General features: G+C 43.0%; 1 protein-coding gene across 1 annotated transcript; it reads left to right on the forward strand.

Moving 5' to 3' along the window:
• The first annotated feature begins 710 nt into the window (after positions 1 to 710).
• Positions 711 to 17,336, forward strand: SLC35A1 (solute carrier family 35 member A1). The gene is made up of 8 exons (XM_041480444.1): positions 711 to 966; positions 4,235 to 4,412; positions 9,503 to 9,662; positions 10,023 to 10,175; positions 11,420 to 11,486; positions 14,767 to 14,943; positions 15,342 to 15,476; positions 16,774 to 17,336. Exons 1-8 carry the CDS (start codon positions 738 to 740, stop codon positions 16,902 to 16,904), a joined length of 1,230 nt encoding a protein of 409 aa, XP_041336378.1. The 5' UTR covers positions 711 to 737; the 3' UTR covers positions 16,905 to 17,336.
• Positions 17,337 to 18,216: the final 880 nt, after the last annotated feature.

Here is an 18,216-nt window from a genome sequence, read left to right on the forward strand (position 1 = left end):
GTGTGTGTGTGTGCATTGTGATACAGTGTGGTTTCCTGGCTCGTAGCTAGACAAGCTTGTGACAAGGAAGATTCAAGCTGCTGAGTGATTTTTCTGTGGCATTGTGCAGGATAGCATTCTCTTGTTGTTTTCCAAGGTGTTTGGCTTCACTTTTAAAAGTTACACAACAGGGACGAATCCCCAAAGCATTATTAAAAAAAACAAAGGAGCGTGGGGGGAGCACTAAGAAAGAACTTTGCTAAATTGTTTTTGACTTCGTGATTTTCTCTGTTGGGAAAGTAAACTAATCAGTAGCAGCTAGATGTGCTGCTCCTCCATGTTTTTAAATTATGACCGGGCACCAATGATTAGATTTCTTAATTAAAATATCAATGCAATTACTAGCTGAAGCTCTTTTTTTTTTTTTTTTTTTTCCCAGAGAAAATTACTGTTGCTTCTTTATTATTGCTGTGATCTCTCCATATTATCATTATTTGCTTTGAGGCTTTTATGTTATAGTTCTTACCAACAAACTGGTATTTCAATAATCCAGAAATACATTTTATTTAAAAGTAAACCGATGACTGAAATTTCATTTTATCCTACTTTGTTATTTGCCGCTGAAGAAGGTATTGCAGTGCTGTAAAATACTGAGAAATACGATTGTAACCTCCATCTCGGTTTTTCTCGCGGCAGAAACGCGTCGGTGGCTACGAGCTTGCTCCTGGCAATGAGAAATACGTGTGTGAGATTCCTGGATGTTTGCTGCCAATGAAACAGTTCCGAAATGCGGCCGGGTGGAGCCGGATGCTCTCCAGGATATCCAGGCGGGACGGAGCTCGACTCGATGGTTCGGCGCGGGCGGCGGGGCGCTCTGGGCGGCCGCGCCGCACTCTATGGTGCGATGGGAGGAGCGGCGGGGCACGGCGGGCGGCCCCGGCCCGGCGGTCCTGGAGCCTTCGGCGAGCACCATGTCGCCTCCGAAAGGTAAGGGCGGCGGCGCGGGGCGCCCGGCGGGTCCCGCGGCTCCGGTGGGAGGCACGGCCGGAGAACGGGGACAATTTCCACCCGCTTTCCCAAGAGGAAACGCGACCCGCGCGCAGACTCCCCCTGCCTCCCCCTGCCAGAGGGAGTGGAACTGTCCTCCCCGCTGGGAGCTGTGGCACCGGACGCTACTACTGCGGGAGCGAAGGGGGGGAAGGGGCTACGCGGGGCCGCGGGGTCGCGCTGGGGAGGGGCTCTCCCCGCCTGCTTTCCCGCCCTCCCGCTCTCCTGCCGCCGCCCGGGCGCTTCTCCCCGCGGTGTGGCACCGCTGCGTCCCCGGCGTGTGGGCGGCGGGTGCTCCCGGTGCGGGGCTTGCCGGGTCCCCGGGACGCCTCCGCCTTTAGGATCAGCCACAGTCGCGTCTCCCCCGCCACCAGTTCCCTCTGGGAGCGTCTGACCCTGGCGCAGCGTCTTTGGGGCTTATCCCAGGGCGCAGGCGGTCAGTGCACGGGGACATCCCCTGCGCCCACCCTGAGGGTGCCGCAGGTGCCCCTGCAAACGCCGCCGCACCCAGGTGCATATTGGAGTGTGTTTAGGTTGGACATTAGGAGGAATTTCTTCACAGAAGGGATGATTAGTTGCTGGAATGGACTGCCCAGGAAGGTGGTGGAGTCACCATCCCTGGAGAGGTTTAAGGAAAGACTGGATGTGGCACTTCGGGGCACGGTGTAGTTCACTTGGTGGTGTTCGGTCATAGGTCAGACTCGATGACACCAGAGGTCTTTCCCAACCTAACTGATTCCCTGATTCTCAGGGATTCTGTGTACAACGAGGCCAGAGCCCGCTCGGTCCCGAAGCCAGACCCTCGGGCAAGCCAGGAGGGCTTAAATCCGCCCGGACGGCGCCGCCTGCCCCTCTTCCAGCTCCCCCATGGAGGCCTTGCCCAGAGCCGCAGCTCCGGCAGTGGCTTGGCGGGCCTGGCGGGTGAGGGGCAGCAGGCCCCCAGCAGTGTGTGCCGGCGCCTGCCGCCCCAGGTACCCCGGCAGGCAGCGGGCTGTGTGCTCCCGTGCCAGGCTGGGCCCGGGGCTGCCTTCCAGGAGCCCTGGCGGAGCCCTTAGATGAGCCGTGGAGATGTGTGGGAGGCTCGCACTGTTATCCTGAGGCTTTTGGCCTGTCTGGTCCCTTTTTGCCAGAAATAATTTCATCCAGGTGGGATTTACTGGGAAAAAATCCCCAAAAGCTTCTTCCAGCTCTTCTTTTCTTTAGGCAGGTGTAAGTTCAGATTTATCAGCAGAGGTTATGGGTGCCCCAGCTATGCTTTCTTCTGCTCCCCTTGCTGCACTGATACTGGTGCAGATATGGGAGCCAGGCTGAAGAAATGTCCAGGCTGAAAAGAGTTAGAAATACCTTTTCACATAGTGCTGGAACTATCTAGTCTAGATACTAGATTTGTTATGTCTTGCTGCCTTTGGCTTACCCAAGTTTCCAAACCATTGCCAAATTGGGGCTTTTTTTTTTTTGTTTTTTTTTTTTTTTTTTTTGAGAGTAGAGTACTAGAGGCAAGGATTAAGTTTAGCTTTAGTTTGGTGGTGCATAGACTTAGAATCTTCATGTGTCAAATCACAGCATTAATATAATTTCTGTCAGCACTGAAACATCATTTGAAGATATGTTTTTGTGAAACCAGATGGGGTTAGTTATATTTCCTGGTTGTTATGCCCTTGTATTTCCTCCCCACAATCCAAATTTAATTTAAAAATGGGTTACAGCTTGTAAGTCTCTTCTAAGCATTGTTAGTCCAAAAACTAATTGGCTCTACCTTTTAAAAGTGGTTACTGACGTGCATAAGATTTCTATCTATAAGGAAGTAGCTAATTTAAATGATTGCAGTGGCAGGAGGTATTAACTGTACCTTGCAGAAATGTTATGCAATTGAAGACATCTCTAGTTTGAAAGTAACATGAACCAAAGCATTAGTTGCACTGGATTCAGCAACTCATTCCTTTATTAAATAAACAAAGTTATTACAAAACTACTTATCCTGTATCTCATTCCCTAATCAGCAGAGGAATACAAACTCACACCAATTAAAACACATTTCTTTAGGCTATTTAGAACATGACAGTGGCCCCAAAGGTGCTGCTGAATGACCAATACCCACCAGAGAGATGCCCAACATAACAATCTGCCAGTGTGAAAAAGGATTTTGTACAAGCCACACATTTGCTGTGGCTCAGACACATTGCTGAGACATTTGCTGATGTCTCATGTTGGGTCTTGCCTTCGTACAGAGAAATCCCATTTGGAGTTGTGTGCTGTTCTCCTAGCTGGTTCAGATGCAGGCTCAGCCATTCCCTGAGCTGGGAATGCACTGGAGTGGCCTGATGGAGCTCTCAGGCCTTGAAGAAGTATGGATGAAAAACTGCCTTCCTCCAGGGGACCTTGGACAGACTAACTCCAAAATTTTGCAGGATAGTAGTTGGTCCAGGTCAAATGTTACAAGTATTGCTATTTTGTGGGAGTATATCAGTGGGGAAGACAGAGGGGATAGCACAAATGATACACAGTCCTTGTGTGGTTTAATTTATTGCAAGAGCCTTAACCTTAGACCTTTCCACAGGGATTTTTTAAAGTCCTTTGTGTGAAGTCCCACCACCATTCAGAGCAAAATCTTCTTCTTTTACTAACTTAGGTGGAAAATAGGGCTGACAGAAATGCTGTCTTTTTTATTAAGATTTGCTAGATTTCTTTGCTTATACTGAACTTTTCCTCTCTTTTTGCTTTTGCTAGTCTGCCAATGCTCTTTGTGTTGAGTTCAGTATATTACACGAAGAGGATCAGCTGCTATTTCAGAGCAAGCACCTGCTGTCAGTGTGTTGAGTTCAGTTATTGTGTTGAGTTCAGTTATATTACACGAAGAGGATCAGCTGCTATTTCAGAGCAAGCACCTGCTGTCAGCTAAAGAGCAGGAAAGCACAGAAAGACTTTTTGATTGTTAGTAGATAAATGTTAATGTATGATTATTTTTTTCTAGAATGAGGGATGATTACAAGGGCAAGAGAGCGTCTCATTTTCAAACACTTGGATTCCTGTACAAGCTTCTTTGAGAAGGCTGTAAAGTTTAACCAAATTTTTTTTATGGAAAGTGTTTCCTAACATTGTAATTATTGTCTGCTGACACAGATACACCCCTCCAGCTGGAGAACACACTGTTTCAGTTCTTAAATTAAAATGGGGGTCACGCTGAGTCGTCTCCTGTGTTTTGTTTCAGAAAATGTCAGCTTACTGTTCAAGCTGTACTGCCTCACGGTGATGACCCTGGTTGCTGCCACGTACACGGTGGCACTGCGGTACACCAGGACAGTGGAGACAGAGCTCTACTTTTCAACGACGGCTGTGTGTGTCACTGAAGTTATCAAGTTGTTCCTGAGCATGGGCATCCTGGCTAAGTAAGTGTGGGAGTGCTGATCAGTGTTTTGAAAACCAGTCCTTGCTTCTAACCTCAGATTCTCAGGTCCTGAAGTGCAGGTATGTTTGAGAATGTGGCTGGATAATGGTGCTGTGGAAGGGCAATTTAGAGCAGGTTAGAGCTTGTGAGTCCTCATCAAATGAAACTGCTTTGTGTACAGTACAATATTCAGGTGTATCCTTTCTACATATTTTCTATTTTTGTGTGCTTTGGAATCAGTTCAGAGTGTCAGCATGGATTATCCATGATGTTTTGGTCTTTAAGATGTTGGTGAAGATGAAAGTTGGACTTTGATCATCTGCTATGAGCTATCATCTGCTGAATTACATAAAATTCTAATGTTCCTACTAATACATTTTCCCAAACAATGTTACATACAGACATTTTGCTGTCTCTAATAATCTGCAAACCAATGCTGAAAGGCTGTGATCAAAAAATATTAGTTTCTGGAATCCCAGACAGCTGCTAAGAACTAGAACTTCAGTCCATGCATGAGCATCTCAAGTAGGGAGACTATCAGTCTGCTGCCTTTTCTCTCAGTTTCCGTGTGCTACATCCTTCCTAGGAAGGATCTTTATATTCTGGACTTTTCCAAAGCCCAGTTCTTGCTGCTATGGTTGAATTTGTTCTTTTAGGGTCTCTGTCTCTCTTTGTGGCTTGTGGTACATCAGAAGGCTGGCTGTTACGTGCTGCAGGATCATGGAGTCACATGATGTACTTCAGATTTTCATCAGCTCTCTTCCTCTTAACATACAAAATAGCATTTTACTTGCTTTAGAAGTGAGGCAATATTTGAATTTGTCAAGGTAACTGAAAAACTGCTTTTTTTCTTTAACCTTTCATTAAATGGGATGTGTTAGAGAAGGCAGGTATGACCAGTGGGGAATGTCTGTTTTTTTTTACATGCATCCTGGACTTCTCTGGACAAAATGCTGGCAGAAATGGCTCTGCTGACACTTGGTTCTGCTGTGGTTCTCATTGTTGTGACCAGTGAGGATCCCACTTGCTCTCTGGAGACTGTAGCAGGCCATGCTTCCCAATAGTGAGGGAAGAGAGCTACCTCTGGGTAGCCTCACCTGTGTGTGTAATTTGTCAAATCTTGTGCACCTGGGACTCAGGCTGTTTATAGTACACCTAGTGCAGCAGGGTAAGCAATCCCTTTTGTTAAGGGTCTGTAAAATTTTGTTCATTAAAATGTATGAATGGTCTTTATTTACTTGAAATAATTAAAAACTAAATTACTTTTAACTCAGAAAGTAGCATGTTGATGTTTTTAGAACAGCCCTGCACAGCAAAAAGTGTCTGTAGCCCATTATTTTCCCTTTGTCAGCAGAGGACGTGTAGAATGGAAGTGTAGCCAAGGGGGCAAACATGGGCTGAGCTTTTCTTAGCTGGTGGCAGAAACTTATGGATCCTGTTGTCTTGTCTTGACAGATGTGATGAATAATCTTTCCTCCTTCATTTTGCTTTTCATAACTCTACAGATCTGTGTTTTCATCACTGATTTATTTTCTAAGCCAGGAGCTCTAGTTTAATTTTTCTGGGGTCATCATAGGACCCATCCTTACAGCATTTCCAGTATTGTTACATCCCTTTTGAAACAGGATCTGGAGCTGCATGCTGTATTCAGGATGTGAACATGCTATGGCAGAGGGTGAAGGTGTTTCCTCTCTTGGCCTCAGTTCCTTTCCTGAGGATTCTGCTCATTTCTCTGAAGCTGATGCCATCCTTGAGCTGGTGCCATCCAAGAACTACTTGCATTTTTTTTCCAGGTGCCCATAACTAGATGAGAGAGGGTTGCTGTATGTAGGGGTGACCATTTCCTGTGGTTCTTTCTCATTTATTGACACCTGAGCCTTGTTTATCAGTTAAAAAGGTACTTTATGAATGAGATTCACTGAGCTGTTTGGGGGTTATAATGTCTATTCTGATCTGGTCAGCTGCTGGGGTTTTTCTCTCCATAGACGAGGGAGAGATGGGCACCAGCAGACACCATTCATCAGGCCATCTCACCTCTCCTTGGTAACATGTCTGGCATGCTGGTGGGTCCAAAAGTTGCCAACTTTCTAGTAACCTCCTCTTTCAGATCACCTATGAATATGCTGAACAGCATCAATTCCAGCACAGCTTCTTCCTGTGTCTCCTTTACAGCTTCCTTCAGTTTTAAATCCTAACCAATTTGTCTCACCCAAGGTAAGGTGCCTTTGTAGTTCAGTAACCAGTCCTGGTTTTTTGCTGTACAGCAGCATACATTTGTGTGGGTACCTTTGCTTTTTGAAAGAGGTACCTTTGGTAACTGCAGTATACAGGATACTAGAGTACAGCTCTCTCACTGTTCCAGCTGCCAAATTTGTTTTCTTACACATTATTACATGATGCCTTCACTGTTTACTCTTAAGGCGTCTCCTGGAGGGCACACTGATGGATGAATGCCAAAGAATTGTCTTTCAAAAGAGAAGCTTATGATAGTTTAAGCTGTGCTAATTGTTAACTGAAGTATACTCTCCATTTCTCATGCTTATTTAAAGTCCTGTTCACCATCTGGTAATAGCATTTGCTACATTCTTAGCTGGTACATAACTACTTGGTAATGGATGAAGAAAAGCAGAGCTGTTTTGCAAACTCTAGTTTTAACTTCAGCTTTTCTAACAAATGTGTTTTTCTGTTGCATAACTGATAGTTATTAGTATCTCTCACCTCTTCATACCTAGAAAGTGGCTTTGTCAATGGGGTAATGAATTTATGAAAGGGAAAATGGTTTTAAAGTGAAAGAAAATAGGTCTAGGTTAGATATTAGGAATACATTCTTTAATGTGAGGGTGGTGAATCTCTGGAATAGACTGCCCAGTGATGTGGTGGATGCCCCATCCCTTCAAGACCAGGCTGGATGGGGCCTGGAGCACACTGGTCTAGTGGAAGTTGTCCCTGCCCATGGCAAGGAGGTTGGGACAAGATGGTCTTAGGGTCTCTTCCAACCTGAATCATTCTACAAAGAAAATTGATTATGTTTAAAGTTCAAACCTAGATCAATATCAAGAAAGCTGAATTCAAGCTAGATAATTTTTTATTTTCTAATTTGATCTTGCAGCTTACTTCTTTGGTCACCTAATTTTGCTTTATGAGCTGTGCATGGAGGTTTGCTTTAAGTTGTTTTTGGCCATGTACTGAATTCAACTTACAGTTAGAGATTCTTGGTAAGTGCATGCTTCAGAAAGCACATCCACTGCACAAATGAACTATTAGATAGTTTATCTTCTTGTTCTCAAAATCTGAAAGGAAGATGGTGATTATTAGACACGTGTTGTTCTTCATTGCTGAAATTTTCTTCTTGAAGTCAAAGTAGACAGAAGTTACTATTGCTGCTGTGACTTTAAAAATGTGATCAGCAAATTCACTGAGCATGGTCTGGAACAAAAGCAGTTTAAATATTATCTTAAATATTATTTTATAGTTTATTATTTTCTTGTTTGACAGCTCACTTTAGTATCAATGAATAGAAGAACTTATTCCTGTGTGGTAATTGTTTTACTTCTTATTTTCATAGAGTAGAGCCATGTCTATGCTAAATATATTTTATTTTCAGTTAGGCATTTGAGATAGAAGCACTTTAGTCCAGCTGTACTTGGGAATTACCCAATTTTCTTGTACATCTTATCTCCCAATCCTAGACAATGTAATAAATACATTCAGAAACTGAACAAACCAAAAAATCTGCCCATAATATCAATGACTCCTAACATCTTATACAGTTCTGTATCTGGTGCAATTAACCATGGTGAGCTGTAGCATGAACTCTTCCCCTTTCTTGTATTGCAGACTTCACTTTAAGTGCTATTTGTCCATGGATTTTCTTGTCACAGTTGTTTCCTGTGGCCAGACATGTCTGGTTTTTGTGTGTGCTTTCTGTTACGGAAAAATACAAAAAGAATCCTTTGCAGCTGCCTGTATAATGACTGCTCTCCCTACAGGGGAAAATAAAACTGGAAAAAGAAGTATATGCTTGGTGCAAGTAGGGAGGAAGGCAAGGAAGGAGAGAAATTTGGATGGAAGGATCATGAGAGGGTAAAGCCTGTAAATCTTTGGAGAGGAAAAGTTGAACAACTGGAGTACAGAGTCAGTGGTTGATCAGGAAAGGAAAATATGCTGAAAGGTGGTTAAAGCTATTTATTCATACAAGTGTGCAATAGAACCACAAGGAGAATTAAATTTAAGAGCAGTACAACTTACAAGATGAAAGGCCTGTGGGAGGGGGCAGGAATGATTTTGGATGTTGGTATTTGCCAGTGCTAAGCAACAGAAAATTGGAAAGGGGGCTGTGGGAGAACTGGGGAGAGGACTGGAGCAGCAGCAACAAGTGAGCAGCAAATGTCAGATTGATGTACAAGTGATAAGGGAGTACCAGTAATGCAGAGGGCAGCTGTGAAAAGCTGAGTAGCAAACTGCAAATGCAGCCAGCAGCAACACGTTCTTCCCCATTGCCTGCTCTGTCACACACTAATTACTTTAATGAGAGGTGTGAAATGCAAAGACAGGGACAGGGGAGCCCCCACACAGCCGCCAGACCTCTTCATGTGTGTGCTGGTGCTGGTCCAGCATCTCCCACAGCACAAGTGAGACTGGGAACCCATGGCTGACTGAGGAATGAGAGGTTTTTCTGGGTAAGTAGTATGCAAGGGTACAATCCTTTTTTGACTGTACTGTGAGGCCTAGTTTAAAGGGGATCTGGAAAGTCATGGGCATTTGATATCACACACAAACATTAATACCCAGTAAAAAAGGGGAGATGTGAACAACAGCCTTCTGTTCCACTGCCTATATTGACACACTGCTACACATTAATGCATCTAACTTCCTGATTCCAGAATGTCTGTCTTGCCTTCAGGGCTTTCTACTTGTTGAAAACCTCACTTGTTTTTTGCTAGTTAACCATTTTTTTCTTTTATGAGCAGAAAGTACAACTGATTGTGGAGGACAAATTTTCAGCACTCCCAAGGGATTCATTGATTTGATTTCTGTTGTAAAATACCAGTTTAGGAATGCCCTCCATTGTGCTAATATTTTATTTTGCAGAGAAACTGGAAGTCTGACAAGGTTAATAACATCTTTAAAAGAAAATGTATTCGGAAGTCCTAAAGAATTGCTGAAATTAAGTGTTCCATCTGTGGTGTACGCTATCCAAAACAATATGGCGTTCGTGGCTCTTAGCAACTTGGATGCTGCAGTCTACCAGGTAATACAGGTTTCTGTCAGTAACAGACCTGGAAATATATTTCCCTTTCCTGGTTCATTAGACACAGGTGTCAGGTATCTGCCTGGCACACAGCACTCTCTTCAGCCTCAGTGTTAAAAGCGAAACTGTGCTTTGTTCTGTTCAGAGCATACGCTCTGCTGCAGAGCTCTGGCTTTCTGAGCCGAGCCACTCACTGCTAGAGTCACTTCACATTCACATTGTTGTAGTGGGAGATGGATGTGTAGGAAATCAATGAATATAAAAATCTCTCATTCTGTAGTTGAATTTTCTATTTTATTTTCTTGTTTTGGAGGAGTTTATAAAGCCATGTCCTCTACACTACATTTCCATCTTTTTTAGGTGACATACCAGTTGAAGATCCCTTGTACAGCTTTATGTACAGTCCTGATGCTGAGCCGTACCCTAAGTAAGTTGCAGTGGTTCTCTGTCTTCATGCTGTGTGGCGGTGTTACCCTTGTTCAGTGGGAGCCTGCTCAGGCTACAAAAGTACAGGTAAGAGTTAAAATTTTCCCTCTGCAGATAAAGAATAAGTGATCCTTGATCCTTGGCTTTCACCTTTATTGTGTACCAGTTCAGGCAGGCTGTGGTATTGCTCTGGTCTCTCTTGTTGGAAATGCAATGGATTGCTACAATTAGTATAAATTACCACAGCCATCCTAATCTAATGCACCATCCTAGGAGTGTCTTAGTAATAGATTGTTTCCAGCAGTTGGCCTTGGTAACATTGTAATTGTTGGAACAGAGAACTTGGACTCAAAGCCCTGGGAGGAATTAGGTGCAAGACTCCAGCGCAGTGTGGGTATGTCATTTAAACACACCCTTCAGAGGCTCTGACCTAACACCGTCGTAGGGAGAAACAAGTGTCTTCTGTTTCTTAGGTCATAGCTGCTGCTCAGCGGCATTGGTGGGAAAGGCAGTCATGCTCTGGGAGCACTGGCCACAGCCGAGCAGACAGTGCCTCTGAGCGCTGTGAGAGTACCCACAGAAAGTGAAACACCAACAGCTACACTGAGCTGATCTGAGGGACAGCGCTAGATCAGCAAGGGCACGTGGTGCTGCAGTGAAATGCTGATAATTTTGCTCTACTTAATGAAGTAGCTCTGTGCCCTGGTTTTGGCTGGGAGAGAATTAAATTTCTTCCTAGTAGCTGGTTCAGTGCTGTATTTTGGATTTAGTATGAGAAAAATTTTGGTAACACTGGTGTTTAAATTGTGGCTCAGTAGTCCTTAACCATGAGTCCAGGGCTTTTCAGTGTCTCCTGCTCTGCCAGTGAGGAGGGGCACAAGAAACCAGGAGGGAGCATGGCCAGGGCAGCTGACCTGAACTGGCCAAAGGGATATGCCATACTATGGAATATTACACCCAGTATGGAAAATCAGGGAATTTGGCCAGGAGGGGCTGATTGCTGCTGCAGGATGGGCTGGGCATCTGTCAGCAGGTGTTGATCAATTACTTTGTGCATCACTTAGTTTTCTTGGATTTTATATCTCTCTCCTTTTGTTAATACTACAGTTATTAGTAATTTTTATTTTGATTTAGTTATTAAATGTGCTTAAATCAACCCACAAAGTTTACCTTTTGTTTTCAATTCTTCTCCCCACTGTGGGCTTGGGGGGAATGAGTGAGGGGCTGGGTTGCTTAGTTGCTGGCTGAATTTAAACCACAGCACTCTGGAATTGATTCTTGTGAATGACTGAAGTGTTCTGTCCTTTTTAAAATAATGGTTGATGTTGCAGGTGGAGCAGAACCCGTGGCTAGGGTTTGGAGCAATTGCTGTGGCAGTGTTTTGTTCAGGATTTGCAGGTACAGTATTATTTCTGTATATGGGCTGTATCTAAAGAACTGGAGAACTCACAGTGCTTAAAACTGAACATTCTACATATGTTAACTGTCTTCCTCTAATAGTTTATTCCCTCTGCCCATAACTGTCTTCTACTTTTGGTAATTATGGCAGATTCATAACGTGATTACTCCCATTGTCAAGCAAACGATAGGAGCATGTACCATTGGCTTTACACAATGCAACATAGAGGGCTGGTTTGCAATTGGAAGTGTCTTTCAAATGCTGTAAATAAGACTGTAGGGAGCAGCATAATGACTCACTCCGCGCATTTAATTAATGTACATCAATTTTATAAAGTTTACTTTGCAGTGAATAGCTCCCCTTTGGTGATCACATGCAATACTTGCATTTTTTTTTTACAAGGGGAACTGAGCTCCTCACTCAGTTCTGTACAGCTCAGCCCTGAAGTACACGTTGCCATAGTTCTGTAGGTGAAAAATCTAACTGGGATGTGGAGGGAGCATGAGGAAGGCAGAGAGAGTAGCAGCAGGAAGCCTGGATAAACTCAGTGAAGGATTTTTGGTTTTGTTTATTTTTGCTTTGTTCTACAACCAGTGCCTCCCCTCAGCATAGTTTTTTCTCTGGCTTCTAGAGAAGGACACCAAAACTTTGGGACAAGTGAACCAGTGCTCAGAGATAAAGAAATGCAAATTACTTGTTAATTTGAAATTTGGCTCACAGGGGCATATTCCCCTAACTGTAAACTGGATTCTTCTCCTTTCCCCTGTAAAAAGCAAGGTACTATCACCCACCTCTAGTACTGGAAAATCTTGCAAGAATGAACTTGTGCTGTGCATAGATGCTCATTACTCATGGAAAAACATTCTGGTGGGTAGAGGAAGAGAGTGTCATTCTTATTTAGTGTCATTTCAGTAAAATAGGCACTGTGAAGAAGAAATACTAAATACTAAATAAGAGCTCAGTCAGCTTTTCCTGGAAGGTTATGAGTTTCCTCATTTAAATAGATGCTCCAAAGCTGAAAGACAAAATACAGCCTTCAGAGTCTCCTAAAACTGCTGCTTTCCCCAGTAATGTGGGTCAACAGCTGTGCTTCCAAAGACCTGCAAATTCAGAGCACTGACAGGCTGATGCAGGCAGCGTGAGACACTTAGGGCTTTCTTCTCCTGCAAAAGGATTCCAGCTTGGGTTTCCTTGCTGACAGCTGAAGCTCTGGGGCAGCTGGGAGCGACTGTGTGTGTCATCCACAGAGCTCCTTGTGCCCTTGGGGCTTTACATGTTGAAAACATAAATTCTATTCAAATTCCCTTCCTGTTCTTCCTTCCCACTCTCACATGAAGCAGTTATTTTGCTGTTAGTTTCTGGACTGACCATGTTTTATGGAGTGTTTCCTTAGTCCAGCAAAATGAAAAAAAGGTTGTGTGTGTTTGTTACTTAGAGATGGAAAAGAAGTTTTTTCTTCAAATTGCTGATTCTGTGATAATTTCCAAGTATCTGGGGCCCCTGCAATGCTTTTAAAAGCATTGGAGGCTAATTTAACAGCAGATCCTTTGTGACTTAAAACAGTTCTGAGGAGTAGGTTCTCTTAATCAGCCCCCATTCTTTCCTTCATCTTGCCTAGTGGATTTGTGAATTGTATATTCACAAATCTCTAAGCATAGTTTTATTGATTTGCCTACTGTTTTCTCAGTTTTTAACATTTACAAGTATGGTTCGTACTCAAGCCAAATTTCTGTTATGTTGATTACACCTCATTGTGCTCTGTGGGTCTTCTCAGGGTGCAGAAATCTCCAGGTAATTATTCTGGGTTATTTTAAAGGCTGCAGTTATTAACAATACTGGTTTGTTGTTGTTTACATTTCAAAAATTAATATTCTTATGAGATAATACAATATTTCCTTGGTTTTATAATTATTTGAACCCCTGAAATATAAATCCGCCTTCTCATTTATTCACCATAAGTACTCACTGTATTCTATTAAATTATAAATTGCATTTTTCACTAATAAAAGAGTAGAAAGACCTTCCTTGAAGCTAATTTGGGGATTTTTTTATGGGGGGGAGGGGTGTGTGCCTAGGCGGGTCTTTGTGCCACCCTTGTTGGTTCCATATTATTTTCTCATATTGTGTGAAGGATGGTGTGTGATACTAATCACCAACAAACTTCTAGTCAATAGGGCTCTCACCAGAAGGGCGTGGAAGTCACTGGTGAGAGTCCTGCAAACTGCTCTCTTTGTTTTGAAATGTAGATGAAATTACAGAGCTCGGAAGAATCCTGACTGGGTGAGCAATGGTTAAAAAGGCAGGTGGTGAGGGCCTTGCCAAACGTCTGCCTCTTAGTCTGACAAATGCCTCCCAAGTAGAATAATGAAGAAGTATTTGGGGAGTTTCAGTAATGCAAAGCATAAAAATAATGCTCTTCAATGTGGTATCGAGAGCTAGAGCTTTAGATTAAAATGAATTCCACTTCCTCAAAACCAACCTGTATTTTCAATTAGCAGAAGGCCTCAGTTTTGATTTGCTCTTGTAATCCCCTGAAGCTGTGGTTTCAGAATGAGCTGCTGTGCCAAGTGCTCTGCCAGCACAAAGCTCCTGAGGAGTTTTCAGTTTCAGTACTGAGGTAATGTGGATCCTCCCTTCCTCCCCTCCGAGAAAAATCGGACTAAAATAAATCTAAAACTAAAATCAACATAAAATTATTTTCATGGAGGCTGTGGATTGAAAAAGGGTAGAGATAGGAAAGGGTAAGGATAAACAGGATTGAGGGAGACCTTCCCATTGAGTCAAAGTGGATCCCCTTGCTAAACTTAGCCCCGGACTTGACCAAGGGTTTAGGCCTGAAGGTTTTAACTGCACTTAAATGTAACAGCCTCATTGAAACAATTTAACAAAAGATTCTACAAGACAACAGTAACTCCTTATAGGGCTAAGTTAGTTACAAATCTGAAGTAAGAGAGAATGTTAGACAGGAACCTTCATGGTGCTTTTGCTGTAGCATATTCATGCTCACACAGGTGTAAAGGAGTTAGTACAAGGTGGAAAATGCCCCTGGAGTTCAGTGAAGGCATGGGATACCTTTTCATCTTCTCAGCAGGCCAGGGGCTGAGCCTTGAGGAGTGACAGCACCAACCCTGGATCCATCATTGGTGTGCAGCAGTGGTCTCCCACAGACAGTGAACTTGAGAGTTTTCTGGCTCTAAGAGGTTGTCTGGTTCTAAAATGAAAGAAACCATGAATCATTCTCACTGAAATATTTTTGGGTTTTTGTTTTGTTTTTTTCAGGAGTTTATTTTGAAAAGGTGTTAAAGAGTTCAGATACTTCCTTGTGGGTGAGGAACATTCAGCTGTACTTATCTGGGATTGTGGTGAATTTATTTGTTGTGTACATGTCAGATGGAGCCAAAGTTCTTGAGAAAGGGTTTTTCTATGGCTACACATACTACGTCTGGTTTGTTGTCTGTAAGTATCTTGTGGTTTTTGTCTTTCGACATTGTTTTTTTCTTTAACAATGATACAACTGATTGCAAGGAGCTACAAATTCAGTTTGACAAACTCTCAACTGTGTTTTGAGGGATTTTATTTAAAAGTATAATTTTCTTGGAAGTTATTCACTTATTCAGTTTAAAAATGTGCTGAAACAGTAGCCTAAATAATTGACTAGCAAGTAGATCATCTTTAAATGAGTTATATCTTATTTACTGGATGCCATGTAGACATCCCATTCCATTGAATGATCTGTTAAATCATTAATTAGGACAATGTAGTCCAAAGTAGGAGCACACTAGTGGAGAAAATGCATCATTTTCAGAGTAACCTAAGGCACCTGTACTTATGGTAACACCTTATCTGCTTCCCAGTTCTGGCCAGCGTGGGTGGCCTCTACACCTCGGTGGTTGTTAAATACACAGATAACATCATGAAAGGCTTTTCTGCAGCGGCAGCCATTGTTCTCTCTACTGTGGCATCAGTCATCCTCTTTGGCCTCCAGATAAGTAAGTGCCTCTTTGCCTTTGGTTTGATGGCTGTGCATGTTTCCTGCCTGCCCGGCCTGTATGGCCTTTGGCTCATACCAAAGCCAAACCTCTCAGTTTTTCTGGTTTTAGCTTCAAGTCTTCTCCAGGACTCCTGTGCACTAATGCATCACCGGTCCCTGTTGTGGTGCACAAAGGTGCTTGATGAGTCTGCTTTCAAAGGCATTGGTGCTTTGTTCTTTCAGAGGCATCTGCAACTTCAAACAGAAAGAACATTTCTGGTTTAAACAGCTTTATTTTCATGCATCACTTTCTGATGCAGTTCAGTGTGCGATACAGCTGTTTACCTGGACTGCTGTTGATGAGTTATTATTTCTTGTTGGGTTTAGTACAGCCAGTGCCAAATTAATTCCTCAGCTATTTCTTCAAGGGCTTTACACATCCCTGATGAGTTACACCCACTACTGCATTAACTTTTACTTTCCCCATCTGCTGTGGACACCACCATGAGAAAAAGTCAAAGAGCAGCTGGGATTGTGACTGACTGATGTGGTGAATGTCTTTGAGAGGAAACAGCAGATGGCTCTGGGCTGTTCTGTAATTTTCTCCCCACTCAAGTCTGTGTGTCTGATACTGTGCCTAGCACTCCCACTCAGTCCTTCACTGTTCAGTGGGTGTTTTCTTACCTTAATCCAAAGATGGTGTGGGAAAATGGTGGGAAAACTAGCTTTTTGATGTAGTATTAGTGAGACAAAACTTAAGAAAAGTTTGCATAGGGAGAAAATAATCAGTTTGGCTGCAAAAGAGCACTATAAAGCAAGGGATGAAAAAAATTTAAAAACTTACTTGGGCAGTGTTTTCTTGACAGTTGACACAAATCAAACCTGGACTAATGATCTTTCTGAGAAAACCTCATTAATAGAGCTTTTTAATAACTCTGTCTAGACATGGAAAGGCAAAAAAAAGTGTTATCACAGGCTATTTTGTTACATCCACTGGCTTTTTATGATTTAAGTTTATTGTAATGTAAGCCTGCACAGATGGCACCTGGGACTGCAGGAGATGCTTTACTCTTGCTTTTATGACCACCACCACCACATTCTTACTATGAGATGAACTGGAACCGTGTGGGGGTTGTAAACACTCAGGAGATCCCAGTGACAAAGGACGAAGCTAAATGCTGTGACACATCAACAGTTTGCTGTCTTGTTTAGTTTTGGGTAACTTCAATACTGTCATTCAGATATCATAACTTACATGGCTTGCTGAAGGTTTCTTATATCAATGTATTAATTCAAACTATTTTGTCTCCTTTCAGCTGTCACCTTCTCCCTGGGTACTCTCCTGGTGTGTATTTCTATTTACCTCTATGGATTACCTCGACAAGACACCACAAAAATCCAGCCCTCAGAGACTAAAAGCACTAAAGAGAGACTTGCTACTGTGTGATGTTGTCCATAAAAATGGACAGATGGACAAGAGAAAAAACAGACTTTAAAAAAACCTGCTTTTTTTTCCAAAATTAGCCTTAAGCTAGTCATGAAATGGTTTAAGTGGGATAGACTAAAAGGAGAAGTTAGTTCTGTTTTACATGTGGAGTTTCCAGTGGCTGACACTGAGGCTACACTGCAGCTGAGGAGCTGGCTGGGTATTTTATGGAAAGTATTCTTCATTCATGTTGACAATGAAGAGTCTCATTTACAAAGAAAACCCAATGAAGGAACTGATCACTCACTTGTATATAATGTATATAATGGAGGGAAATCGGTTCTTTGTGTATTTGATAAACTGTCTTGCTCTTTGAGGGCAGAAATGCCTGAAAAGCTTCATAAAAAAAAATATTAAAACAAGCAACTACTGCCACCATTTTCTCTTAAGATACTTGGTAATTGCAGTTTGATTAATGACAGGAAGCGTTTCTCTTCTAGGCACTAAGCACGAGATGATGCAACCCTACAGGGAGTACCCCTGCTTTGAGCATCACCTACCTCAGAGTGACTAGAGGTAGCCCTTGCTGTTTAAAAAGTCAGATGAAAAAATCTGAAGCTGTGGCTTTCCTTTTACTCTATAAGTGTTTTGTATATTGGCTGTAGGTGGTAAAGGGATCTTCTATGCATAGTACAGGGGATGGTTTGTACTTGTTCCTGTACCTCTGGCTTAAGTGTGAATGAGTCACACAAAGTTGCTATCTAGATCTTTTCTCTCTCAGCCTCTCCATGCATGCAGATGCTTGAAAAGGGCTCCTGTAATGCATGTTCACCTTTAATTTATCAGTGCCAACTCTGCAACTTCAACCTCCTTCCTCATCTTCTGAGGCCTTCCAGATATTTCAGCTCTACATTGAGGGAGAACTGACCCTGGCGCATTCAGGCAAGTTGTTGACGTTCACAGTGGAGTTGAAATGTGACCAATTTCATACTCTTGGCTACATTTCTTTGGAGGTGAATTAAGGAGCTGGGTTTACTTGAAAGTGGGGCATGCTAAACACAGCAGTAACAAACATGCCTAAATTCTCTTCCAGTAGGAGAGGATGGTCCCCTCTGCCTTTCGCTAACTGTTCCACAAGAGTGTTGCTCTTGGGAGTCGAGGCTTCCATGTTGGAAGGTATTGCCAGGCAGCTGCAGCACCTCACAGGTGCTGCTCCACCTCTCTACAGCAAGGTGAGGCTGAGGGGTGCCAAGCAGCACCTGCCACGTCTGCCTGTGTGCACAGGGCTGAGGGAACACTGCGCTTCCTGTTCCACCAGCTGCACAGCAATCTC

The sequence above is a fragment of the Pyrgilauda ruficollis genome, unplaced genomic scaffold (assembly GCF_017590135.1).
Source record: "Pyrgilauda ruficollis isolate IOZ18807 unplaced genomic scaffold, ASM1759013v1 scaffold51, whole genome shotgun sequence".
Classification (NCBI taxonomy): domain Eukaryota; kingdom Metazoa; phylum Chordata; class Aves; order Passeriformes; family Passeridae; genus Pyrgilauda; species Pyrgilauda ruficollis.

Excerpts from the sequence above, each read along its gene's own strand:
- SLC35A1 (XM_041480444.1), top strand. The coding sequence starts at position 738 with ATGTTTGCTGCCAATGAAACAGTTCCGAAATGCGGCCGGGTGGAGCCG. Across the intron at positions 967-4,234 it reads CACCATGTCGCCTCCGAAAG|AAAATGTCAGCTTACTGTTC; the intron begins GTAAGGGCGGCG and ends GTTTTGTTTCAG. Across the intron at positions 14,944-15,341 it reads CTACGTCTGGTTTGTTGTCT|TTCTGGCCAGCGTGGGTGGC; the intron begins GTAAGTATCTTG and ends TCTGCTTCCCAG.